Source organism: Epinephelus moara, chromosome 6, assembly GCF_006386435.1.
Source record: "Epinephelus moara isolate mb chromosome 6, YSFRI_EMoa_1.0, whole genome shotgun sequence".
Classification (NCBI taxonomy): domain Eukaryota; kingdom Metazoa; phylum Chordata; class Actinopteri; order Perciformes; family Serranidae; genus Epinephelus; species Epinephelus moara.
The window spans coordinates 13,125,132-13,151,760 of NC_065511.1; the positions used below are offsets into that span (position 1 = coordinate 13,125,132).

Sequence of the window (26,629 nt, forward strand, 5' to 3'; positions counted from 1 at the left end):
GAAGCTCTGAACCTGCATGATAAATTACCTCTTGTTGTCATTGTGGTTGAGTTGCAAGCAAAGACTCAGTGTGATGCAATATAGGTTGTTTTTTTACATAGGTGCCAGGCTGTGCATATTTCCGTCACACTGGTGCATGAGAGGACACGTTGGGCACATTTTGTTGTGTTTTTTATTCTCCGGTAATTATACTCTACTGCAGAGGGGCTGTGATTCAGGCGACCAATGCATTCCTGAACTACCCAACTGGTAGAGAAAGCAAAGAAAGAAATTGTGCAGGGAATGTGTTTGTGATTTATCAAGTCTTATTTCTGCAGAGGATTGTCGGTCACATTCATTTCTCTATGCCGGCTGGCTGGATCTGGTTGACTTAATACCTGTCTGTTATGCTGCTGGGGTGGTGCTCTGTCCCCGCCTCTCAGAGCATGGAATGACAGGATTTCAGGAAGTGGAGACTTGCTTTTGTGCATCAGATGAAAAACAGACTCCACAAGGGCACTTTGAGGGAGAATCTTGATACATTCTTGCAAATAAAATATCTTTCACAGTCAAAAAGAACAGCAGAATGATTTCAAATGCCACGGCTGCTGGGATTGTTTCCAATATGATGGGGTTACAAGAGCCCTCTTGTGGGTGTTTGAGCTCAGTGAAAAGTCAGTTTATGAAAGTTACAGTGATTGTAATGATGGTGAGTCAGCGCTGTCTGTAACTAGACTCTATAGCTGCGAGAGAATAGGCCTTTTCTTTCCTCAGCTACAAACACACTAAGTAAGTTTACTGCAAGTCTTTCTTTTGTGAAAGGAGCCGCTCATGCAGTCACTTTTTTCTCTCCTCTCTGAGGAAAGAAAGAATGCAACTGATTCATTCTCTCCAGATGGAGGGGTTTTATGGGAGTGAGGACAATAAATCACCTGCGTGTGTGTGTATTTGTGGAGGCATATGTGCGTGTGTGTGCGTGTATGTGTGTGTGTGTGTGTGTGTGTGTGCGTGAGGAGTCACCTGTATTGTGTTTGTCTGCGTGCTGTTAGAGGCTGATCGTCAGGATGCCTATCTAAAAATAAAGCCCAACCTCTTCAGGTTACAATGCAAATCCGCACATTGTGGCAGCCAGTCAGGAAAGCCAGAGTCCGGATCCTGTGTCAAGTTTTGTTGTTTGATAGCTGGTTGCCCATGGCAGCGGCAGCAGTAGCAGTAGGCCCACGTTCCCCGAGACCTCAACCGTAGACGGGCACATAGTATTTGCCTAACCTGTGGGCTGCGTTGCTACAGCAACCTAAGTCCAGTATGGACACACCCATGTGTGGTTTGCAGACGCTGACTCATCCTGCAAATATTTAAAGGATTTTTTTTTTTCTTTTATTCTTAAAATGTGACTTTGTAACATTGTTTGGGACGTGTTCTCATATTCACTTCCTCTATTGCTGCTTGTTCATACAGACACAGTTTTAAAAAAAGGAATGAATGAGCTTGCTCACTCACTCATGGCGTAAGTCTGTGTCTCTGTGTGGCACAAACAGGCTGGGCCCTGCTGGCACTGCCAGACCTGTCGCTCCCTACAGCCATTTTATACCCTCCTCACCTACCAGGCTGGGGCTCCATTTTGTGAGGGCCAACTTCCATTTCAGCATGATTTCAAAAGGATAGGTGTATGTATCAACACATAGTATGTTTCTATTTTAGTAGCGTTTGTCTTCTTTATACATTTTTTTCTATTTTTTATACTTTTTGCCACAAGTTTTTTTCCATCTTATTATGAGAATATTCATGTATTCTGTACATTATATTTATGGTATCTTCATAGAAATGTATGCAGTCTGGATCTACTTTTTTGTGTTGTACTCAACACATTAATTATATCTAATTTTCTTATAAAATGTACTATTGATACTGAAATTAATTTGTACGGTAGAATTATCATTAATAATGACTTTATTTTTGAGTGCACCTGTGATTCTGTGCTAATCAGCACATGGTTATTTAAAAGGCACACTTGATGGCAATTAAGCACATGAGTGAATCTAATGATGCTGTCAATAAATTAGTGTGCTTATACTTTGATTTCCTTTTGGTTCATAAAGATGGATTCACATTTGTCAAGTTTGAGTTTAAAGATCCTTCCAAGTGCAGTTCCAGTGTAGGTGGGAGACAAAATCCACAGCCCTCTTTCTGTGCGAAATGCAATTTTAAGTCTAGCCGAAGATCATATTAGTCTAATTTAGCCAAATAAAGCTGGTATCCAAGGTTACAGTCCTGTTGTACAACATTTCCCTCTCTGTTTCCTGCACTGCATTTCCTTGCTGTGCCTCAATGGAGAGATAATAATACAAAGACAGAATTTAAAATTAAAAGGACTGTTTTTTGAGGATACTTCTGAGCTTCAGCTGAACTTGCTGCATGCATTTTTGCACAGAACAAGAACTGTGGATTTTGTCACATTAAAAGGGATTTCTTCATGGCCAGAATAATTTCAATAATCGATAACTCTTTCAATGTACATGTGGTGGTGAAAGTACTGTATTAAGAAAGTCTTAAAAATGTGAAATTATCCTATGAGACATTGCTGTGTGTGACGTAATGCTTCTATGTTGAAAATCTTCACTTGATTATCTTGTTAGTCAAGGATCAGTGAAGGGGCATTCTGACAAAACCACTAAATTGTATTGAAAGGATAATTATGTTTTGACATGTTCAGCGCCCCAAAAATTAGTCTGAACAAAGTGCTGCAGTGTATGTCTGTTCAGGCTCAGCTTTATCTCTTTATCATACTCTTCAGGGTCAAATGCACTCATTGGAAACAAGCCAGAACTGATAAAGACTCAATAGTATAGCTATTACCTGTGAGCACACGGCTCTTCACGGTTACACCAGTTGCACATTGAAAGGAAATTTGCATCGGATCTCTACATGGTGGCACTGTTCTTTTTTGTTCACTACTACTTGTCTCTAGTTCTAAGACTGACTCACTATTCTTTAACAACATAAAAAAAGCTTAATTGCTCCCCATAAACTAAGGAATAAGTATGTGAGAGACAAAGCCAGAGTTGTTGTTGGCTTTGTTTTGGATGCCTTGGTAGTGCCTTTTGCAGAACAGCTTGTAGTTCTTTGTCTTCTGTCTTTTCCTGTCCAGTTTTCTTGTCCTTCTTTTTCCCCCTGTGTCCACTCTTCATCTTAATCTCTGGGGCTGTAATTTGCAAGGTCCCTCGAACAAGGCGGCCAGTGTGTATCTCCCAGTTAGCTGTTGTCGGAATAAAGCGTGGGTGCTTCGGATGTATGGGAACATGGAACAGGGTATCCGGGGCAGCAGAGAGGATGTGTCCAGCTTGGCAAGGCCCTCAGATTTATGGTGTAGATGTTCCTCTGCATTTATGGGCCAGAGATGAAAAGATTCCCTTGTTCTTTTCTCACAAACACCCTCCCTACCCTGAATGTACCCCTCCACTCCCATTCCTTCTCTCTTTTAGACCCATCTTGCATGCCATGTTGTTCCGCTGGATGGGCAGTGGGTCTTGCAAGGGTGAAAAGAGGGAGTAGCACTGTGGTTTTGACTGGGTGGTGAAAGCAGAAAGAAGGTGTTGTGTTTAGTTGAAGGCCTTTGTGTGATAGGTCAGATCAAAGCAGCATGGACATAGGAGATCCGCTCGGAGACCGGTTCTGGCTCAGCCCGAAGAAAGGTAAGTGGCAAACGTAGATCGATCATAATATAATACAGGAGGCAGGATGCAGTGAGTGAATGACTGCCAACACTGGTGGGACGAATGTTCATGTCATGAAGAGGTGTGGCCAAATACTCATTTTTCACATTTTGGAGTCTTTGGAGTTAAATGGGGAGTTCATGGATCCGCCTTATGCAATGATAGTTTAGCCATTTCTAACTGCTAAATGGTGTAATACATCTCTTGCATGTTGATTCTGATGCCTGGCTGCTGTTTAGCTGAGCTGGCGCACAGTTCCCACAGAACAAGAGAGTCGAGGGCTGGTTTAAATTTTCTGTCCAGATCTCACTGCTGGAACTTGTTTACAACACAGAGCATATTTGAAGTCACTGGCTGCAGAATTACCCCCGAAGGCTGATTTCTATTACTCCAGTCAGAATGGCAAAAAACATTGACTGCAAAAGGAATGGAGATCATCTTTTCCCAAAATGCTGGATAATAGATGTGAAATATTGGAGTGGGGAATACTTTGGCAAACTCTTCATCAATCATAAGGAACATAATCCATTATTGTCCACGGCTGATGCTGCTCCGAGTGTTAGACATGGCAAATCTATCACATTACTCTTACTTACAGTCTGCCCCCGTTTACACCCTCATGTGTGGGCTCCTGTCCAAGTCTGAGTGGCTGTAGGGGGCGTTGTAAGGCTGGACACATACTGTAGAGACCCCACCGCTTACACATGACAGACAGCTTGTTGGAGAGAGAGAGGGGGTAAGAATGAAAGGGACTTGGCAGTCTTTTTGGGTGCTCCTGCTTATTTTTGGTCAGTAAAGAAGGGTGAAGGGAGGCATAATCTGTGACTTCATCTCTTTCCACTCTGGAAAAGGAGAAGTCAGTGTGATCCGTGACTCGTGGAGTTGAGAACACAAGCAGGGCTTGTCATTTTTACCTAAAGCACACTTGTTTATAGATTTTCCGTGTGCATTTATGTGTAAACTGGTGAGACAAAAGCCAAGAGTTGGCTTTTTTCCTCTGCTCACACAGTAGACTATTCTACTTGTGACGTCAGCAGAGTTTTATATTGCTTAACTTAAGCTTTCCCCCAAAAACCACTCTCTGCTGACATTTTCTTTCACTTTTACACAGTTACACAGTCCTTCATAAAACAAAGATTTGTTACTCTACGGTTGCTTTTAACAAGACTTATATAACTCCAAAGATATTTATGGGGCAAGAAACGTTTGTGTTGGCAAAGCAGCAAGAACAGTTCCTATAGTGTCTTGATTGATCTCAGACATTTACTTTGTCTATTGTTCTTGCCCCTCAGCTCTGAACACAACAAAGAATTTTCCTTCTTCTGCTGTAATTTGCCCCTTGTCTTTACCTCAGTCATCCAAGAACAGTTGATTATTTCTTTTTGCAGCAGTGTGAGGAATGCCAAAGACACCTCTCAGTCTCCTTCCAACACACAGTGCTTCTTTGTCTTAAGCCATTCTGTGGTTTAGCACACTTCTGTGAGTTTGTGTTTGGTTGGAGAGTATATAGAGGGTTTTTTTTTTTTGTACTGGCTACCACTCAAAGTACCTCTAGTCCTTTTGGCAATGCATGCGACTCACAGTTCCCTTCAAGTCATCAATGTTTAACCCCACTAGATCACCCCAATTACGCTCAGAGTGGCCAGGGACCAGTCAGTGCCAGGGGTTAATCCTTGCAGCTTCATCCTTCTTGCATTTCAAAGACTACTTTCTCTGCCTGCACAAGCACTTATTGACACTGTTGTTCATGCAATATCAGTCAAGGTTATCTGAGGGTGGGATTAAGGCATCACGTGCAGTCAATAAAGCATATTACAATTGTCAAGTCAACAAGTCAAGTTTATATATAGCCCCAAATCACATTTTTTTCCAAGAGGGCTTTACAGTCTGTACCATAGCACCTGGACAACTACAAGTATGACATGTTTATGGTAAAATAATGTGAAAATATGACAGATCTTTTGGGATTTTTCCTTTTCAGCTCTGCTAGCAACTCGGTAAGCTGCACTCAGGCACAGTGCTGGTTTGACTTAAATGCTAATGTAAGCATGCTTCAGTGATATGCTTACAGTGACAAACTGCTGTTTAGCAGGTTATGTTTACCATCTACAGTATTGTAAGTTAGCATGTTAGCATGCTAACATTTGCTAATTACACACAAAGTACAGCTCAAGCTGATAGGAAATGTTTTTCAAGCCCGCAGCCAACCTCATGGTGGCATTAGAGGAAAAGGAGGATCACCAATGTAGTTTGGCTTCATCTTCTGGGGACCATGAATGTTTGTCAAACATCCATCCAGTTGTTGTTGAGATATTTCAGTTTGGACCAAAAGTGGTTGACCAACCAACCGTCCAAAGTACAGACAGATTATCAGACCAAGTAACCGCTAGCATGGCATAAAAAAGCATAAATGTTTACTATTTCAGTTAACTACAGTGCCATTGGATACAGTCAGATGGCTGAGAGGACTACGTTATATTTTTGAATGGTTTTTCATGTTTTAAGGTTGTCCTACAAGCATTACAGACTTGTGTTCTTTACAAATCAATGTTGTTTTGTATTGATGGTTTGCACAAAAAAGGCATGTTTTTGTAGATGGAGAACAAATCTCTATGCAATGGTTGAACCAGACTGGCAATTGAAAGGGCAGAAAGAGACAAAGATATCTCTGAGCAACAGTTAAATAACATTTTAAGAAATCTTCAGTCATTGGTAAAAGAAACTGGAAGCTTAGCATCAAAATCTGTGCAGATTTATATATATAAACAGGTATCTGTTTCAGTATCAAGTACACAATAATGTCAGTAGCAAGCTGGAATTAACAGGCGTGTTGCTTTAGCAAAGCTGTTCTTCAGACTTCACAATAGCAATAGAATAATAGTTAAGGGTTAGCACTGTTGGACTATGATCAGGGAACATCAAATGAATATGCTATGGACTGTCAAGATACAGTTAAAACTATTAAATCTAACCACTGAGTGGACTGCAGAGGGCCCACAGAAAAACAGCTTTCCAAAATATTTAAAGCCTAATTGCACCATTGTGGTTCAATAATGATAAAGAGTCACTTAGGTTTTTCTGGACTGGAAAACAAATTAAAAATCAAACTGTATTTTGAGGGAAGAAATGGTTACGACAGTATTCTACCCTGCCATTTAAAGCAGTGGGGACATCAACTACATTTAAGTTTAAATCATTTATTTTTTCTTCTTTTGGGGCCAAAACTATGTCAAATAATCCATTTGGTGTCTGAACTGTACTGTTTATATCTATGTTAAAATACCCTTTATTTAAGGAAAGAAGAAAAACAGTTTAACAGGTTTGCAATACATCTTTTCAAAAATGCGCTTTTCACATCTGATCCATGTAAGTATGATGTCTAAGAAAGGTGCCACAGTATGCGCCTTAACTATTGTCTTTATTCATCTTGACTAAAACCTGAAACGTGTAGTATCAAAAACAAATGTACTTCTCTCTTTTTTTTTGATACACTTTAAAGCCTTTCCTTTTAAAGAGATATTTTTATGTCTCTATTTTCACTCTGTGGAGGCTCTTTTACACTAATTTAATGTATGTTTTTTTTTATCACACTGCTTAAATTAAATTTTTATAATTAGGTAAAGCATCAATTTATGAATCGATTAAAATGGATTACTGGGAAAGGCTATAGTTACTGTGGTGACAACGCCCACCTCCATATAAAGCTGTTTACAACAATCTCTAATTTAAGTTGGTTCCTGGGTCAGAGGTGTTTGTGCTCTGACATGTGTCAGCTCTGTAAGGGGCCACAGCTGTCCCCAACTGAGGGGTCAGCCACCTAACTATACCCAGCCAGGAGACAAGCCCCTCGGATGAAAATAGGCTTATCATCCAGATAAAAAAGGAGCTTCGGTGCATTGCTGAAAGATTGGTCACCACACCATAAGTGCAAGTCATGATTTAGGGTAGAGGGCCACCCACCCCTTATCCACCCCTAATATTAAAATCCCTCTCCGTTTCTGTTTTATCCGCCTCATATGCTTTAACAGTAGGTGCCTTACTGTCTAAACTTTATTTTCAGCATGGTGCTTTAAAATACTGTGTGAGAATTAGTTCCAGTTAGTAGTGCTCAGCTAGAAAGCTTCAGTGTGTTCTCATTAGTAGCTCTTATTGCTCTTAGATTTATTGCATTTGTTCCTGCTTTAAGGTTAAAATAAACCTCACTGTAAACCTTAACAACTTGATAGTAATGTATGAGGCTACATTAGAATTACATGTGTCATCCATCATTCTGCCATGTTCTTTAGTTTCGACATTGGTTGCACTAACTTACTGTAATGTAAGCACATACATTAGTGGGTAAAGGCTCTGTTGACCTTTGCTTTCCTTGGAAGTGGCTGGAGTAGCTTGGATCTGATATCAGAAGGAAGGGCACGTGTGTAGGACCGCACAGAGCAGCAGGCCTTTACAGTTGGCCAGTCGCCAGCCACCATCGGTTGGTGGTGACAAGTCTATTCTGGGACCCATGGAGTCCTGAAACATTGAAGCAGGAATGGACTCCTCACCAGGAAACTATTCTCTCTTCCCCAAAGTCTTATTACTCCTTTATCTGCTTCAATCAATCAAATCATGGTCCTATTTGCAGCTGTCTGCTGCTGCAGTATCTGTTTATAGACTGAATGAAATTAGACGCCATTAGGTCTATAGTGAGCGTAAGTTCCGTTCCCGTAAAATGGTCTATTTCTGATCATTTATCATGTTGCTAATGCCACCTCAAATCTTCACGCAGCTACTGTAACCACCAAGTCACTGTAAAAAGCAGCATGTCTATAGCAAAGTGGAATACACTATTTGAATTGAAGTGGGCATATTTAATATTTGGGTGGCTGAGGGGACTGGGCCTCAGGCCAGAATAAGGGTCACTGTGGGAAGTTTGAAGTTCATTGAACACTTTGTGCATAAACAGTGCATGAAATCACAGTGATATGCGGCCAGGAGAGCAAAGCACCGTGCATGGTAATGCAGATTACCCCAAATGAGATGAGGGCTCCAGGAATGAATTTGAAGACATAGTTGACTGGTGTGTCATTGGTGCTGATCTGCAACACATTTGCTTTTTTCTTTCCTGTTTGAATGAGCGCCTTATATGTTGTTTGGCATGACCTCTTAACTGCCAACAAGACAATCAGCAGTGTGACACAAATTGCCAAATTGAGTTGAGCAAGCTTCAGAGCCATCTTGATGTAATTTACATACACTGTACATACTTAGACGTGCACACACAGAGCTGGCTTGAACCAACTGCCACGCCCACTTCCTCTGCTTCAGTGCAGGGCAAACTGTAGCATGTCAATGATAAAGCATTTCGTAATTTCGTAATACAGAAGAATGCCTCTCCTGTACAATGAACCTGAGGATCCTTTTGTTCCTCCACTGAAAACTCCTCCCAGCCATCAGTCTGAGTCATTAACCCCGCATGAACATCTAAAGATATCTTAAGGGATGCTTTAGAGCATATCTGCGATAGGTGGAGTACATTCATGGCCTTGGGCGTCACCTCCTAGTCTGACTTGATAGATGTCAAGGAACTGTTGTGTGACAGGGATTGTTTACCTGACAGCATTAGTGCAGACATAACTGCTAAAAACTATTTTTAGTGTCTCTATATGTAAAGGAATATTTCACTGTTGGAAAGATGGCCTGTCTATGCAGTTGAAAGATGATAATACTTTTAAAATTGGTGCTACATGACCAGAGAGAACAGAGGAAAGGGGCTGTGACATTTGCTTTTGCTCAAGAGGTAGAGAATCCTACAGCTACCAGAATGCACTGCACTGCACTAGACCAATAAAAGCTCCCGCTGGTGGGGGACATAATGTGAGCTTGGCTGATTTGACAAAGAAACAATATGGTGGCTGGCTAATAACAAATTATTTTGAATTACAGTTAAAATATGTTTTAGTTGGTTCATATTTCATCAGCAATCAGTGCCGGACCTAGCATATTTTGTGCCCTAGGCAAGCCCACCCCCCCAGTGGCACCCTAGGCAGCCGTCTATATTGTCTTAAAGAATACGCCTTTAAGAATCTCAGCTTTATCAGCCTCCATTTCAGCAACACAGGAGACAGTGTGGCGAACACTTCCTGTTCACAAATTCTTGTATTACAGCCAAACAGTGCACTAAAATATGTAAAACCGGTCATCCAGCAGATTTGAGCTGAGAGATGAGCAGGGAGATATTTGCACTGGTAAGATGGAGAGAAGTTTATCATTATTCATTTAAACATATCGCCCACACTGTAATTATATAAAGCTGGTTGAAAATCAGCAAAGAGCCCCTTTAATGTTTGTCCATGGTTTTAAGCACATATGACTATAATATTGCCCCCAGCTAATTTGTTATATTCCTGATTGCTAATGAAAGCTTGACAGCGTGCTAATAGCTTGTCTCAGATCACACTGTCTTTGCAAATAGTGGTCTGATAAATGACAGTGTAGTCCAGCTGTCCAGGACAACAGATTTATGGCCCGCTGCTCCGCTGCAGCCCCGAAAGCGGATATGTGGCTTAGTCAGAACTGGCTCACTTCATTTGACTGTTGCCATGGCGAATAAAATGAAAACAGTTTTCCGCCAGTGTTTGGATGTGTAATAGTGTGTGTGGTTTCAAACAGCGGGGGGAATGCATCATTTCATTGCCTCTATAATTTCGCAACTAGATCACTGTGTTCCAGCATGGTTCCCTGAGCTTACTCTACTCTTCAGTAAATCCTTCTTCTTTTCCAATGAGATGAGTGAACATGCACTCCTCTGCTCTATCCTACAATGGTCAGTTTTCCTGCCAGTTTGGCTCTGACACTGGCTACGAGAGGACGCTCTCAGTGACACAGAGAGACGAACGGGAGACAGATGTACAGAAGGGAGAAGTGATCTAGGGATAGAAATCTGATATCATGTTCCTGGGAGTGCTGAAAAGGTTAGCTATAATGCGCAGTTCTTTATATAGTTGCGCAAGACAGAGTCTTGGTTGCCAGCTAAATGGAGGCACAGAGCCCGAATGTTAGGTGTCTGAAGCAGCAGCACAACTTTAGGGTGCTTTGCAGCCTGTTGCATCACTTTAATGAGCTGCAATGGGAAACACTGATAAGGCGATGTAATTTCCTTCATTTGGTGACTTGGTGACCCTCCAACAAACGTAGACATGATTAGACTTGAACTTGGACTAAATCAGCATGGGTCCTATCAGACCACCAGTGTGGGAGTTAAACTGCCATGTCAGTTTTGTCTTTCCATATTCTTTATGATCCTGGAGACCAAAATACATTCATGATGATACATGTCACCTTTACTTTACACATGCAAAAGACCACACCCTGTGCGTAAAAGCTTTTCAGTGATACCTGATCAGCAAATGTGTAAAACTACACGGCATGTACTTGATAACCCACATACAGTTGATGCCCAAGGCAGGATAGATGTATGCCAACTGGTTGACTCTCTTTCTTCTCTAAACTAATCCCTGTTCAGAACAGCTCATTTGCTGGACCGGTGTGTGTGTGACACGCCAAAGGGTGTTTGTCTGCCAGTCTTAATGTGTGTTTAGAGGTGTGTGTGTGCATTATAGGAGGCGTGTGCTTTGGTGTGTGGGTAGGCGTCTCCGTGAGAGTCACAGAGCTACAGAGCATGTGCTCTAACACACTTCTTAGGTGTGTTGCTCCATCTATTTAACTTTGCACCCTTTTTATTTCAATCAGTTTATTGCATATGCTTTTTTTTCTTCGCCTCATACTTCCTGCTGTACTATTTACTTTAGTGAGAATTTTTTTCCATGCCAGTTTTTTCCTAAGAAATAGAGAGAGAAGGTAGGAGGAGCCGGACTGAGAAGTGTGCTTCACTCTCTCTCTCTCACACTCTCACACACACGCTGCCTCTCTTCCATTCTGTCATTGCCATCTCGGCAGAACGGAGACTGTTCATTCCCAGCCACGCTGAGTGTTGGGGGGGACAGCACACTTCTGACTTTGTTTAAGTCAGATCTCACAGAGGAATATACTTTTTCTTCACGATATCCAACGGATCAGCAAGAACAAGAGGAAAAGAGAGTAAGGAAAAAAGCTTACAAGGATTTCTTCTCTCATTTTTTTTCTAATTGAATTGAGAAGCACGTGACAGCCGGTTTTGCCACTGGATTCTTTCACACAACAGGACGTGAGATTATCTTTATTATTTTCCTTTCATGTTGTGATTTTCAGTTTTACTTTGAGAGAGCATACTGATATAAAGCACAATGGTTGCTGGAATGCTGATGCCCCTGCGGGAACTGAGGGCTATCTATGAGGTCCTGTTCAGGGATGGTGTCATGGTGGCCAAGAAGGACAAGAGGCCTCAGGCCAAGCACCCTGAGATAGAAGGTGTGAGCAATTTACAAGTAATCCGTGCCATGGGGTCTCTTAAGTCTCGTGGCTATGTGAAAGAGACTTTTGCCTGGCGACATTTTTACTGGTACTTGACCAACGAGGGCATTGTTTACCTGCGTGACTACCTCCACCTGCCCCCTGAGATTGTTCCTGCCTCCTTGCAGAGGATCAGGAAGCCAGCTGCCACCCTGGCCATTGCCCACCGGGCTTCTCGGGTCCAATCTGTAGAAGGTCCTACTTCTTATGTTCCTAAGCCAGGACGCAGGGGTGAAGCAGAGAGCCAGGAGTCTCTGGCTGAGCGTCAAGGCTACCGCCATAAGATGATGGGTCCTGGAGAAAAAGAGAGCTACTCTGATAGGACCCCCAGGTTTAGGGGTCGTCCGCTGGCTGCAGAACCAGTCAGGCCAAAAGCATCATGGGAAATGGAGGACCAGCGTCAGCCTCTTTTTAGGAGGGGAAACAACTTCAGAAATGAGTCAGCAATGATGGAGGATGGCAGGGTGAGAAGAGTCTCTCATCAGCAGCCTGATGTGAGCAGTGAGAAGCCAGTAACAGCCTCACAGGAGAGAAGAGTGGCTGAAGTCCAAAAGGAGGCACCAATTTCTGCCCAGACTCAGAGAGCAGCTTTGAAACAGGATGTGCCACAGACCACTCTTACATCAGTGTTCTCCAAGGCAGCCCTACCATTAAGTGTGGCTGCTGTCGCTGAGGCTACAGGTGCTGCAACATCAAAGATTGCAGCTGAACCATCCACTGCCAAAATAAATACAGAGAAGCTCAAGATCGCTGATGAAAAAGCTTCCATGAAGCCTAAGGAAGTGGTAACAAGCAATTCAGCTATAACAATGCTTCATGATACAGTAGTCAAAGAGGAGAAGACAAAAAAGGTGATTGTGGATCCAATTAAATCTGCACAGGTTGAGGCTATGGCTGAAACTGTGCATGATAAAGTAAAGCCCCAGGCAGTTATTACAATGGCTGCCTCTCAGGAAACCTCCAGTCTGCTTAATGCCAATGCCACTCCTGTCATCACAAAACCTGTCAAAAAAGATATCAAGGAGGAGAAAACAATTAAGGTGATCATGGATCCGATTCAGTCTGCAGAGATCAAGGCTACAAGTGAAATGGTAAATGATAAAGAAGAACCCCAAGGAGTTATGACAAAGGCTGCTGCTCCAGAAATGTCCAGTCTTTTCACTGACACATACACTTTCAGCCCTGTCATCACAAAACCTGCCAAGAAAGATGTCAAAGGAGAGAAGACAGCAAAAGTGATTGCAGATCCAGTTAAATCTGCAGAGGTCAAGGCCACAGCTGAAACAGCACCTGATAACATGATGGCCCAGCCACTTATCACAAAGGCTGCTGCTCAGGAAACCTCCAAACTCATTACTGACGCCAACACTGCCACCCCTGTCATCACAAAACCTGTCAGTAAAGATGTGAAGGAAGAGAAGGCCCAGCCAGCTATCACAAAGGCTGCTGCTCAAGAAACCTCCACAATCATTACTACCACTGTGACTTCCACCTCTATCATCACAATACCTGTCAGCAAAGATGTGAAAGAAGAGAAGGCCAAAAAGGTGATTGTGGTGGATCCAGTTAAATCTGCAGAGACCAAGGCTACAGATGAAACGGCACCTGTTAACATGACGGCCCAGCCGGTTATCACAAAGGCTGCCACTCAGGAAACCTCCACACTCATTGCAGACACTGACACGTCAATCCCTGTCATCGCAAAACCTGTCAGTAAAGTTGTGAAGGATGAGAAGGCCAAAAAGGTGATTGTGGATCCAGTTCAAACAGAGGCCAAGGCTATAGCTGAGACAGCACTGGATAACATAAAGGATGACCCAGTTATCACAAAGGCTGCTGCACAGGAAACCTCCACACTCATTACTGCCACTGCCACCACCCCTGTCATCACAAAACCTGTCAGTAAAGATGTCAAGGAAGACAAAAGAAAAAAGGTGATTGTGGATCCAGTTAAATCAGCAGACGCCAAGGCTACATCAGAAACAGCAAATACTGTAGTAAAACCCCAAGCAGCTATTACAATGGCTGCTGATCAGGAAACCTCCAGCCTGCTCACTGACACTGATGCTTCCACCCCTGACTTGGCAAAACCCGCCAATAAAGATGTCAAGAAAGAGAAGACAAAAAAGATGATTGTGGGTCTAGTTAAATCTGCAGAGGTCAAGGCCACAGCTGAAACAGCACCTGATAACATGACGGCCCAGCCAGTTATCACAAAGGCTGCTGCTCAGGAAACCTCCAAACTCCTTACTGACACTAACACTGACACCCCTGTCATAACAAAACCTGTCAGTAAAGACATCAAGGAGGAGAAGCTTAAGAGTGCAAAGGTCAATGAGGAATCAATTAAACCTGCAGAAGCGAAGACCCCAGTTGAATCCAAAACAGATGATGAGAAAGCCAAGAAAACTGCCAAAGTAACTGTCACTCAGGAGACCACCAAACCCCCACCTGACAGTACCACCAGGGAGCCAGTGTCATCCACTAATGCAGAAAAAGAGATCTCTAAAGTTAAAGTGACTCAGGTGCCCACTGATGCTGAAGTGACCTCAGTGAATCTCTCAACAAAGGAACCCACTGTGGTGACTGAGTCCTCAATATTTGAAGTTAAAACTACTATTAGTAAAACAACTCTCTCTACACCAACTGCCAGTTCTGAAGACGCAAAACCCGTCAAAGGGAAAGCTACAGATACAGAGAAGAAAGATGAAAAAATAGTGCCAGATGAGGCCCTTAAAGCCTCAGTACAGGGCCCGACATTAGCGCAAAAAGAGTCACCTCAGGTCAGTGAAAATGTTGCCACTACAGAGGTGGTTACGGAAACCAAACCAGTAGTTGAGGGAAGCTCTAAATCGAAAAGGAAGAAAAAGAAATCTCAAGGTGAGAGATCCAAGAGTGTTGAGGAACTACCTGAGTCAAAGATGGAGAAAGATAAACCCTGTGTCGACATGCCCCCTAAGGAGGTGGCTGAAAAAACCCTTCAACCCACGTCAGTGACTACCTCAGAGCAACAGACCGTGTTTACCAGCATAAAGACTGAGGGGCCGGTAGAGGAAAAAAAGACTCAGGCTAAAATAGATACTGATGGAGGGAAAATAAAGAAAGCCCCTAAACAAACTAAAATGGAGCCAGTAGTGGAAGTCTCTAAACAAACTAAGGACCAAAGTATTTCTGAAGTAGCATCACGACCACAAGATCAGATCCCAGCAGTGCCCCCAGTGGTGCTCAAAGATGATGCACAAGTAAAAGAGAAGGTTGAGGGAAGCAGTGTCAGCAAAAAAACACATGGACCATTATGCTCTGAGGACAAGTTAACCGCTAAATCGCCCCACGCAGAGCCGGTGAAGTCTGAGGAATTGACTGTCACTAAAGTGGAAACAGTGACTGTGCAGAAAATAACCCAAGTGGAGCTCATACAAGCAAGTCCTAAACCTGAAGGGAAAAGCCCTGTGCCAGCGTCAGAATCTCAGAAACCCACAGTTGAGACTAAATCCTTAATAAGCACGGGGAAAGCTGCAGAGGAATCTTCAAAAGGGAAGAAAAAAGGTAAAGGGAAGAAGCAGGCACAGGCACCACCATCAGACACCATAAACACAAAGCCTGTCTTTTTGCCCGAAGCTGAACCATCCCCTAACATTACATCATTGCCCAAGGCCACAGTTAAAGACAGCCGTGTCATGACCTCTGAAGTGACAGAACTAAATGTTTCTCCAAAGATGACTCCTGAAAGAATGTGCAGTGAGGAAACCAAGCAGGCAGCAGCTGTGCTCTGTGAGGCCCCGGCAGACAAAGGGGAGGTGGAGCCAGCGCTGCTCTTTACAGAAAAAATCAAGCGGGAGGTTCCGAAACCAAAAACATCCTCCACTGCGAGGGAAGCACCCGCAGCCGGAGAATTAGCGTCAGCAGCACCAGCGGTAACAGCACAGGCAGCTGTAGCTCCAGCTCAGGCCAGCCCCCTCGACAAGCAAGAGGAGCCTCCCAGAGTTGCACAACATTCAGCCAGTCAGGCAGCAGAGCGCAGCACAGAGAAAAGGCTCTCTGTTTCCGCGGCCTTAAAACAGGAGGAAGAGAAGAAGAAGGACTTGGAAGAGGACACACCCTCTGCCACTGCCACACCCGCAGCTGCCCAGCCTGACCAGCTTCACCTGGTGGACAACTGTGAGTCCGGAAGCTCAGACACAGACGAGGCCGCCATGAGGAAGAAAATTGTAGTGGTTGAAGAGATAGTTGAGGTGAAGCAGATTATTAGTCCTGACGCAGGGGGGCAGTCACCTCCTCCACCTGTAATACCTGCGGAGGATGAAGAGGAACTGGATCTGGATGTTCTGGAAGAAATTGCCATAGAGCGTGCACTTTTGGCAGCGGCACCGGGGGTCAGAGTGCAAGGAGCCTCACCTGAGGAAGACTGGGACCACTCACTGGAGGCACCAGAGGAGAAGCAATGGCCTAACTTCTTTGAAGGTTTGTTTGAATGCATGCCAAATAACCTACTCTCTAGCTTGTCTTACTCTCCCTGTGCATGTGATGTAATTGCCCTAACATCAAGGTTCTCACCTTTCTTTGAAGTGTGGGAGGTATTTGGTAGGGTATTTGATGACAGCTCGATTGTTGCTCCTCCATATTGTTTTGGACTTAGTATTTCATTCTCTGACGTATGTTCCCATACTGTAATTGTTTCTGACTTCTCTTCCAAAGTGTTATTTGGGGTAATTTAATTGCAGTTTATAGCTTAAAGTTACATGGTAGAGAGCCCGGCTTCTGCTTTGTGATGTGGACTAGAGGCAGTCTCTCTTTAGGAATAGTTTCAGTGAGCTGGTGAGAAGACTCAGTTGAGATGTGGCTGTGATTTAATTATCTGTGTGTTAAAATAGATGAAGGCTCAGTAACACTGTCATTGCATGCCCTGTAGTGTATTCGAGGCACTGTCAGTTTTCACACAGGCATAATGACAAGCATAATCACAGGTGAAAGTTATACTTAGCAGCTACATAAAACTATACTTCATCATTAAGTAAATGTCACATATAATTTAATACAGTATTTACACGCAGAGCATGTGTCAGTGGCAATTATCATTCTATTGAACAAACCCAAGACTTTTTGGGTGGGGTACTCCAAATTTTGGTTAAGGAGTGAACTGTGCTGCACATGTGTCAGTGCAAACAGTAATCTCTGGAGCCTTCTCTGAGTATTTGCCAAATGAAATTATCCAGACCTGCAGTCATTCCAACAAGGTGGGGCTGTTTGCTGAGATTCAGCCTCGCCTGTTCCCTGTAGAGATAGTTGTGTGTGAGTTCAAGCCAGGCTGCCTGAGAAAGGGAGGTGTGGTGCTTTTGGGAGAGTTTCTCCTCTTTGCTCCAGTAAGACTATGTTCTTGGCACTGTTTAATGTTCTGTGGTTGTTTTCTTGCTTCTCTTTTCAGCCTGTCTTGCAGAGAAGATAAGCATTCCCCTTGCATACCATTATGAAATGGTATGTGTAGGATATGGGAGTTATGCAGGCAATGTGATAGTAGTAGTAAACGTGGGCCTCTTTTGCTCTACGCCCTAAAAAAAGGTGCCATCTGATTCTGCGGTTGGTTCTACTGAAGTGAAACTTGCAGTGTTCATCCTAAATCATGATGCATGTTCATGTGATTCTAGATCTTGGCTGATGTCTAATATTTCAGAACTTTCAACAGTGAAATAATGTGATGTTTTGACTGTCATGTGCATTTTTGCAGCCCTCAGAGGGCGTATGGCAAGGACCTCACATGGGCGTTGTCTGTTGTGGGTGTGAGCAACGGACAAAGAGTCAGGAAGTTGGAATAGCTTGCTCACAGCTCGCAGGGTGTGTTTGTTTGGTTCCACATGTGACAGCAGATCTGGATTCAATTAGCAGCCACGTTCCTTTATTCAATCTGTGGAACTCATCAGGAAAATAAGTCCTTATTTGCACTTTACTTTACTTTATTTATGACCCACATACACAGTAAACAGCATATGGGACTCATCATAAACACAACTTTAAACTTAACTTAGATTCATTGCAGTGATTCAACATCTAAAAAAAACCTTATCTTTAACACTGATGATTAAAACTGTGAACATTCACAAAGATCTCACTTTTACTTTGGAGTCTGTGGCGTCATCAGATCTGGCCACATCAGTGCCAATCAGATGACCACCGTGTTCGGTGACCCACTGCTGACATCTGCTGTCCATTACCAACCATTGTCATGTGTCACACACACCATATGCTACAACTGTAGTCAGTTTTGGTAAAACTCCAAGTAGTGCATGCATGTGTGGATAAACCTTGTTTTCCTTTTGCTTAGACAGCTTTGCATTTACTAGATTTCTGCACCGTTGCCAAAGCAGTTCCCTTCTGATTTTTTACAACAGATATGATGAGTAGTGTCAGACAGGACAGTGGTTTGCAAAGGTACAATTTTTTGGGCTGTGATCCATCTGAGTGTGGTATTCTAGGTATGTTAGCTCATCAAGCTGTCAGCAGAGTCAGTTGGACCCTGGGGTATAGTTAGAGTTAGGTATGTCTGTCTTTGTCTTACTCCAGTTTCTGCCTCTTTTTTTATTGCAATAGTGATGTGGAAACAAGGAAGAAGGAAAGTATTTTAAAATTCAACTTGCGCCACAAAAATGTTGCTTTCAAAACAAGGGCTCCTTAAGCTGGTTTAGATTTCAAGGGAACACTTTTGACATTACGGTGTGGCACTTTTGATTTCTTGAAGGGAGGGTGCTGTCTGTGCTCTGTATGACATGGACATGCTGGAGAGGCTGTTTAAACTCTGCCCACACATGGCACCAGGGGCAATTTGAGTAAATCACATCCCAGACAGGGCAGTGAGGTCCTCCATGTTTTTCATCTCTGAAATCATGCCCGACGCATATTTGTGTGATAGCTTAAATGAAGAGCTGCAGTACGGCTGCAGCTTTGTGCCTCTCATTATGGTGGCACATCATTTTGATCCTATGACTCACACAGACCATTCTCAAATCTGCGAGCTTGAGTTATGAGCCTGACCTTTTTGAGGAGAAAAAAAAAGAATGGGGGACAAAATGAATGTTCAGTCTTGTGCTGTCTATCAGGAGTGTGTTGTGAGTTGGCAGCTTAAGTAGAATCTCATGCTGCTGTTGACCACCAGCGATGTTTTGCTCAAAACAGGGTCAATGACCGAGCTGCCTTGCCCTATCTTTTACTGCTGACTCCGCCTTTTAAATCACTTCTGATATTTTATTGCACTCATAAGTGTCAGGACGAATGCTTACATTTCATAAATTGAGACACAAACATTTTGACAATGAAGAGATACTGTTGACACAGTCCGTGCCAGTTCTGAAAATACAGAATGAAACTCGAGAAGACGGCTGTAATCCTCCAAAGCTACTGCAATATTTCTGTCAAATCCTGATTTAAATATAAAAGCAAACATCAGTAATCAGTACCCCTGTGATATCAATTTAAAACTTAGATTTTTGAAAGATGTAAATAATAAAAAAGTGATGAAAAAGTGTGCGTGAATGATTACAGACACTGTGATGAGCAACCAAAACATAATCCTCTCCCATGGGCTGGTTGTGTGTGATCTTCCAACACGGGAGTTTTAGTTGCCAGTTTTGAAGTGCCGCGTTGGCAAGCACAAAGTGTTTGGTATCAAATTTAATAGCAATCCATTGCAACATAATGACTAGACGCTGGACAGTGATGCAAAGTCAGAAATCTGTTATAGCAATAAAACAGTTAGCTAACTGCAGGCCAGACCCAGGAAACCAAAAGATCGATAACATGTGGAATATATTGAGGGTTTGGCTGAGATGGTTATGATGTTAGTCATTTCCCAGGGTACATGTTGGGCCTTATTACAGGGGCTGACTAACTCCACTTCAGTTTTGTGAGAAAGTTGGAAGAATAGTTAAAGTTTGAGAGGCCTCTGTAGAGCCTACACGTGTTTTCATTGGGAGTTTTTAGCCCTGTGTTAAATTTGACCTTTATGTTTACTTTATGCAGCTTTTTCTCAAGAGCAAGCTCACCACCTGCTTAGTTAAGATTGATTTTTAAGTGGGGCTAAAGCAGTGTTTACAAAATGGAGATCCAGCAGTATATGCGTACGTACATTGAGACCAGAGGTATTCCCCTCTGGACACAAGCTTGGAATACCTTTCTGCTTTGCGTCCTGACATGACTGATGTGTGCGTGAGGCTTAGTTAAAGGGGCACACCACCTAAATTAAGAATATGTCATTTCTATGGCCTAAGAGAAAATTCAATCAATATTTGTGGAAATGAGCCGCTCTCACGTTCGTCTGGGTGCTCTTAGTGTCATCTATAACATCCATTCATTGTCTATGAATTTTGAAAATGGGCATAGTTCCCCTTTAAGTTCAGGAGTTTGTGAAGGCACATGAGGATGTTCATGCAGGAATTCCCTGCGATCCTCTGTAAAGCCCCTACATGGTTTCTCAGTATAGCTGTCGTGGTTTCACACAGGGCATCCATCTTTAGTGTCATGAGAGAAGACAATCCCAGCTCTACTCTCCAGACTCCACTGACTGGAATTGCTTTTACGGAGAACTGGAACCAGTTGTCAACGCTACAATTGATGAAGCCGTACGTACATATTAGAAGCTACTATATTTAGAGAATGTTGTGCATTGCTGTGATCCCAAAAGCAATAGGGGATGAACATTGAGAGCTGCCGCCATGCTTATCCCTCTTGCAATCTGTCTATCAGTAGACTCTGTGTGCGGCTATATGATTTAATAATTACTGAATCCATCTTAGCCCTCAGCTTTCATATTTACTGACTTTGTTGCTATTTCTGTCCCCTTAGAGTTACTGCCAGTGGTTTTTCCCATAATGACGCTGAACATATCCAGTTTAACCCGTCTTATTTACAGTTTAAATGTCAGGCATTGAGCGAACACTCTTGATATAAGTGATGCATCATGAGAGGAACTGTAGAACAAGCTGAAAACATCACGGAGATCCACAAAAATTAGCAGTGTGAAAATTAGTACCGAAGTAAGGAAATCAGAAATGGAGCTTGGGAGTTTTACGACTGTGTCACTTTCTATCACATGTGGTATTTTGTTTTATCATCAAGTAAACCATATACTGTATGGCATCAATGCTTCTTGTCGTATAATAGTGATGAGTCTACTTCTGTATGTGCTGACAATATTATGTCCACATGCTGTCTCTAGCATATGTTAAGGATGCTGTTTCCCAGAGGGCTCTTGATTGAGATCTGTTTCCTGGCTGGGTGCTGTGACTTAATATGACAGAATAAACTTGCCACCATCATCATCAAAGAGAGCAGTAGGAAGAGAGAGAGGGGGGGGGTTGTCTGCTTGTGTTTGTGGGGGGTGTCTCTAGGGAGCGACTATAGCCAAGTGTCCCGCCAGGGCTCTACCATCAGTTTCTAACTGTGACACTGTGTGATCATCTGGCTCTGGTAGATATTTATAACCCTCAGTCTACAGCCCACTCCCCTTGGCCACCCACCCCTCTCAGCCCTCATCGCCCCTCGCCCCTGCCCCCTTCCCCTGCCCTGGCGTGTCGTCCCTCCTCCCTTGGCCACGAGAGAGCAGGGTGACGGATTCAAGCAGCAGGCACAGCCTGTCAAAATTCAACACAAGGGAGAAACAAGGGAGTTCAGAGCGAACAAACAGAAGCCTCTCCTGTCCTCTTCATTCTCCCTCAGTCCAGCTCTATTTTTTTCCACCCAGTCCTCCTCTTCCTCCCCTGTACCGTCTCTTTAGATGAAGATCATACCTGGTAGGTCCACAGAGTGGGGGTTGCTGTGGCGTGTCTGTGTCTAACTGCGTTTGTCTGTCTGGCTGCTGACCGTCGTTGAGTTTTTGGCAAAGGCTCCGTGTGAATTTGTTGTGTTCCTGATCGGAGCACGACTGAAGCGACGAACACACATTTAACGTAGAGTAACCTTCAGCTACTGCGGCGCAGATTGTGTTCCATATTTAAACCTGTCTACAATGTGACTGACTTGAATCATGAGTGAGGCTGGCTGCCTTCAACATTTTCCTTTATTTGATGGTATGTAGATAGAAGTAGGTGAGGGCAGAGGTTGAGGAGGGATATGTAACCCCCTACCCCCACCCCCCACCCTCCGCTCACTCCTTTCAGGAGGTGTTTGTCTTGTCAATAACACATCTGATGGACATCAACAAGCTAGGGTGACTTATACAGTGTATTTTATTCCAAACCTTTTAGTTAGACAGCTGTGTGTGTCTGTCTGGGCTGTTTCAGATTGCCGGAAAAACTACGACCACCTGCTTTTGTATCAATCCAAGTGTAATGAAGTGTGTTTGTTATTGTTTTGTTGAAAATAACAATAGGGCTTTTTAAATTTGTTTTTGTATTTTCACTTTTATCACACACCTATCTTTGTTTTTTTAATGAAATATAAAGAAATTTTATCACAGTTGTCATTTGCTGCTTCAACATATTCAATAGTAATACTTTTAAAGGCTGTTTTAATAATCACAGAGTCCTTTTATAAAGACTGCATCAAAAAAGGAAAATCCTGTTGGACTCACCTCAGACTAATGATTACGGCTTCACCCTAATCTCCAGAAATTGGTTATCAGCCAAGAATGCAGATAACAAGCCCATTCTGAGTGATACCAGGAGGTAGTAGCATGATGGAATGAGTCACAGAGGTGCATCAGATAAGCAGCAAGTTCTTCCTAATAAATTCACACAGAAAGGTGCCTAACCTGAAAGATAGAGAAATCTATAGCAGCAAAACTTGAAATAAAAAAATAAGGACAAGATTATTTTCTCTTTTAATGCTGTCCTTTGGAAAAGAAACCCCATATTGTAAAGGATACATCAGTCAAGACAGTATTTGAAGACAGCTGAACTAATCAGGAGAAGCAGACCAGAAGAAGAATTTGAGTAATAACCTCAGGGTGGGGGGAAACAGCAGGAATTCCTGCCTGGGTCGTCCTTTTTTTAAAATGTCCCTGCCACACCCACACTGCCCCACTCCCCTCTTCCCCGGCCCAGTGAAGGCCCACCTGTCACCACAGCCAGGGCTTATCCCCTCATCCCCTCTACCTTATCTCTATCTGTCCCAACAAATGCCTTCAAGCCCCCCAGGAGCCACTTTCCCCGCCCTTGTGGTTGTGGGGCACCTAGTCACCCTGATTGTTTTCTGGGGCTTAAGGAAACACAAGGGGCAAGGTAAGAGAGCAGCATGTTGCAGGAAATTGAAACAGAGTGGTTTTGTAAAGGTTACAAAAGCATTGAGAGTGACATCAATCTCTCAGAGGAGCTGGATGCCAGAGGATTGTTTGGTTTATCTCTTCCTCGTTTTGTGTACCTGGAGTTTAACCCCCTAAATTTTGGTGCTAATACTGTGCTAGCAGTTCTAGGGTATAGAGAATGTTTTTGAATATTTATCATTTTGCTTATGTCTGATTTGTTATGTTTGAGCTTGCCTCTTTAATGTTCCTGATCTGTACAGGTCAAAATACTACCTCTATGAGGTCACACACAGCTTCACGTGTTGTATGTTTACCCCGTGCATTAGTCACGTCCATGTGTAACCTTGAAACCCCTCTGCCGTTGTACACTGTGACCGGTCAAAAGTGCCACCAGGCCTTTTCGTGCCGGTCTCACAAACTGTCTGTTCTTACTTGCAGCTGCAAAGAGATTAACCCTCATTATACTCAGACAGCGTGGGAGGCCTTCTATTTGGCTCACGTTGCAGTTGCCCCAAGACTGACAGTCTGACACAAGCCAGTCCAGGTTCCAATGAATCGAACTTAGCTAACTTTCTTTTGTGGTAATACAGGATGGCAGATGAGTGTTGTTGTAACAATGCCTTATTAGGTCCCTCCCAAACCTGTTTAGTCAAGTTTGGTTAGGGATCAAAGTTCTGTGTCTGTGTGTGGGTGTGTGTTCTTGCTGAAGGGAGCTCTAGTGTCTTCAGTCAGATGAATAGCTCCCTTTTAGCACTGGTTTAGTACACCTGCCAGGTTTGCAGGCACTGCCAGTCCCCAAACTTGCTGCCAGCCTTTGAACCAACAGACATGAATCCATGTGTCCATTCAATGGCAACTCTATGATGACTTTATCTTGGATCTACCCTGGAGAAACATATGCTAAGAACTCCCAACAGACTGTAGATGAGCAATATGCTGTTTGATCCCATGACTTCTCATTAGTTTTTGATTGCAACAGAGTTTGATGTATCACTCACGAGTTACTCAGTGACTCACTTTAGCCACGCTTGCTGAGTGACTTCAGTATTTTCAGTCCACTGCTTTGGTCTTGACTGAGGCCCTATTTACACCCTGCATTAACATGCATCTTGGGTGATCAGCTCACAAATGGACAGGTTTAAGAAAGGATGTGAATGTGTCCTCAATGCGTCTGAGCGTCTGCTCAGCCCACACTTGAGGTGGTCTGGGTCACATCAGGCCACATTCTTTCAGCAGTGTGTATGCTTATGTGTCCTGAGCTGACGTCCTTGTAGACTCCCTGTCAGATAAGCAAACCTTCTGTTGCTGCCGTTACACAGGTTAGCTGCAGCACTGAAAGACTGAATCTCCTGACCTGCTGTCCTCTGTGAATGGTCAGTTCAGTGTAAGCCCAATTAGCACGAGCTAATACAGCCAAAGCAGTAGCTGTTAAATGCTCCAAACAAACTCAACATTGGCGTTAAGCCTGTTGATAACTGTTAGGTAATGTTAGCCATGCAATGCTAACAGGTACTGCTGTGACTGTGTGTGTGTGCAGGTTGACTCTCACCAACTGTCCTTGGCATGGAGCTCACACTCCTGCAGCAGCAGTCTCCTATGATGTTAAATGAAATGATGAAGGCTACATTTTTATTTGCATAGAGGAAGTGAGATCCAATCCCAAGATTTCACTCGAGATGCATGTGGAGACACATTGTAATGCCAGGTGTGAACAGACAGACATATATCTGTCCACTTGTGATCTCATCTCTCAAGAAACATGTTAATACCAGGTGGAATTAGGCTCTAAAACATCTCAACAACTATTGGATTGATTGCCATGGGATTTCTACAGACATTCATGGTCCCCAGAGGATGAATTCTACTGACTTTTCCTCTAGAGCCATCATTAGGTCAAAATTTAAATATGTCCAAACCTGCTAACATTTTCATTAGCCTTAGCCGTGTGTTTGGTGGTAATTAGCAAACGTTAGCATGCTGACACATTGAACTAACTTGATGGATGTGCTTAACATTAAATTTGCTAATTATCATAGTGCACTCACTGCCATTGTGAGCATTTATGTACGGACACACATATAAAAATAACAGGGGTCACCTAGAAAAAGTATTGGTATAATCTTATCAAGTCTAAGATAGCTGTAATTAAAAGGAAGGTGACTGTGGCGTGGGACTAAGTATGAGAAAACTGGGCTTGATATAGTTTATGTGTAACTCAGATTCCATCTTGTATTAGGATGTGGTGGTAACAAAATCGTAACTATTTTTGATAGACATTTTGCTGTCTGTAGGTTAAGAGACTGTGGGTAAAGGCCATACGATCAGTGCTGACTGATACTGATATTGGCTCCACATTCACTGTTGTGTACCTGACCCTGACATGACATTATCGTGTTCTATCTGCTAATGTTTTATTGTTTGAGATACGTAGGAGTTTAATGCAGCTGCTGTCCTTGGTGATCTGTGCTCTTCGGTCCAGGACCGTCATAGAGCTTTCTGGTCTTAGCTGTCCCCTTTTCACTGGCATCCATCCTGCATGTTGACAACACTGTCCTCTAGTTAGCTCCACAACTTGAGCTATCACTTATTACAGCAATGAGAGCAGATATACTGCACCACGGGGATTTCTTCTGCCTCAGTGGCGCTTCTTGTCAAATGCACCATGCTGTGCCATGCATGCAGAGGTGGGAACAAGGATCTTAACATACTCTTCCGACCATGTTGGAATGAGGCCAGCAGAAAGGTCACGAGGAAGGGGGCGTGGCTGAGTTAGACTGTAAATACTCTATGTCAGACACAAGGTTCATCACTTGGCATTCTCTTGCTGAACTTTGACATTTCATTTGTGTTTGTTTCCCCATCCTCAGACTGCCCCAGGGGGGTATATTAAAGCAGATTCTCTCACTCAAACTCACATTTGTCAAATTAGGTGCTGCAGTGTACTTGACATCCATATTGAGTGAGGGATGTTTTAGAACTCTGGGTTTTTCCCAGGCCGTTAATGTTAAATTGATTTGCATAATTCATCAGTGAAGAATGCTCACAGCGGGTATTGTCAGGCATAACAGTTTGAACAGGTGGCTCTTTTATTAAAAATAAGCTTGCACTCCATCGCATTATACAGGGGCTGAGAGTTGAAAAGTGTCATTTTTTACAATGCTGGTAAAGGGTAACATCCTGTTGCTAAGGCCACAAGTGCCATTTATTCACAGTCAGTGCTAAACATATTTCAGAGATTAATGTGAGACACGTTGAGCTGTGTGGGCTGTGGTGGTTGAGC

General features: G+C 43.2%; 1 protein-coding gene across 19 annotated transcripts in view; it reads left to right on the forward strand.

Annotated features, from left to right (window-relative positions):
• The window catches only part of LOC126392072 (plectin-like), a 161,105-nt gene that overhangs the window by 81,210 nt on the left and 53,266 nt on the right, over nt 1-26,629 (forward strand). For 4 of the 19 annotated variants that reach the window (XM_050047199.1, XM_050047200.1, XM_050047201.1 and 1 more), the window contains exon 1: nt 11,507-16,583. The exons of 10 other annotated variants lie outside the window; for them this stretch is intronic. In XM_050047199.1, the coding sequence (XP_049903156.1) occupies nt 11,957-16,583 (4,627 nt within the window). In that variant the 5' untranslated portion in view covers nt 11,507-11,956. Of the gene's footprint in view, nt 1-11,506; nt 16,584-21,734; nt 21,899-23,226; nt 23,327-26,629 lie in introns of those variants that run through there. 5 more of the 19 variants (XM_050047221.1, XM_050047222.1, XM_050047223.1 and 2 more) reach the window with 3 other exon arrangements.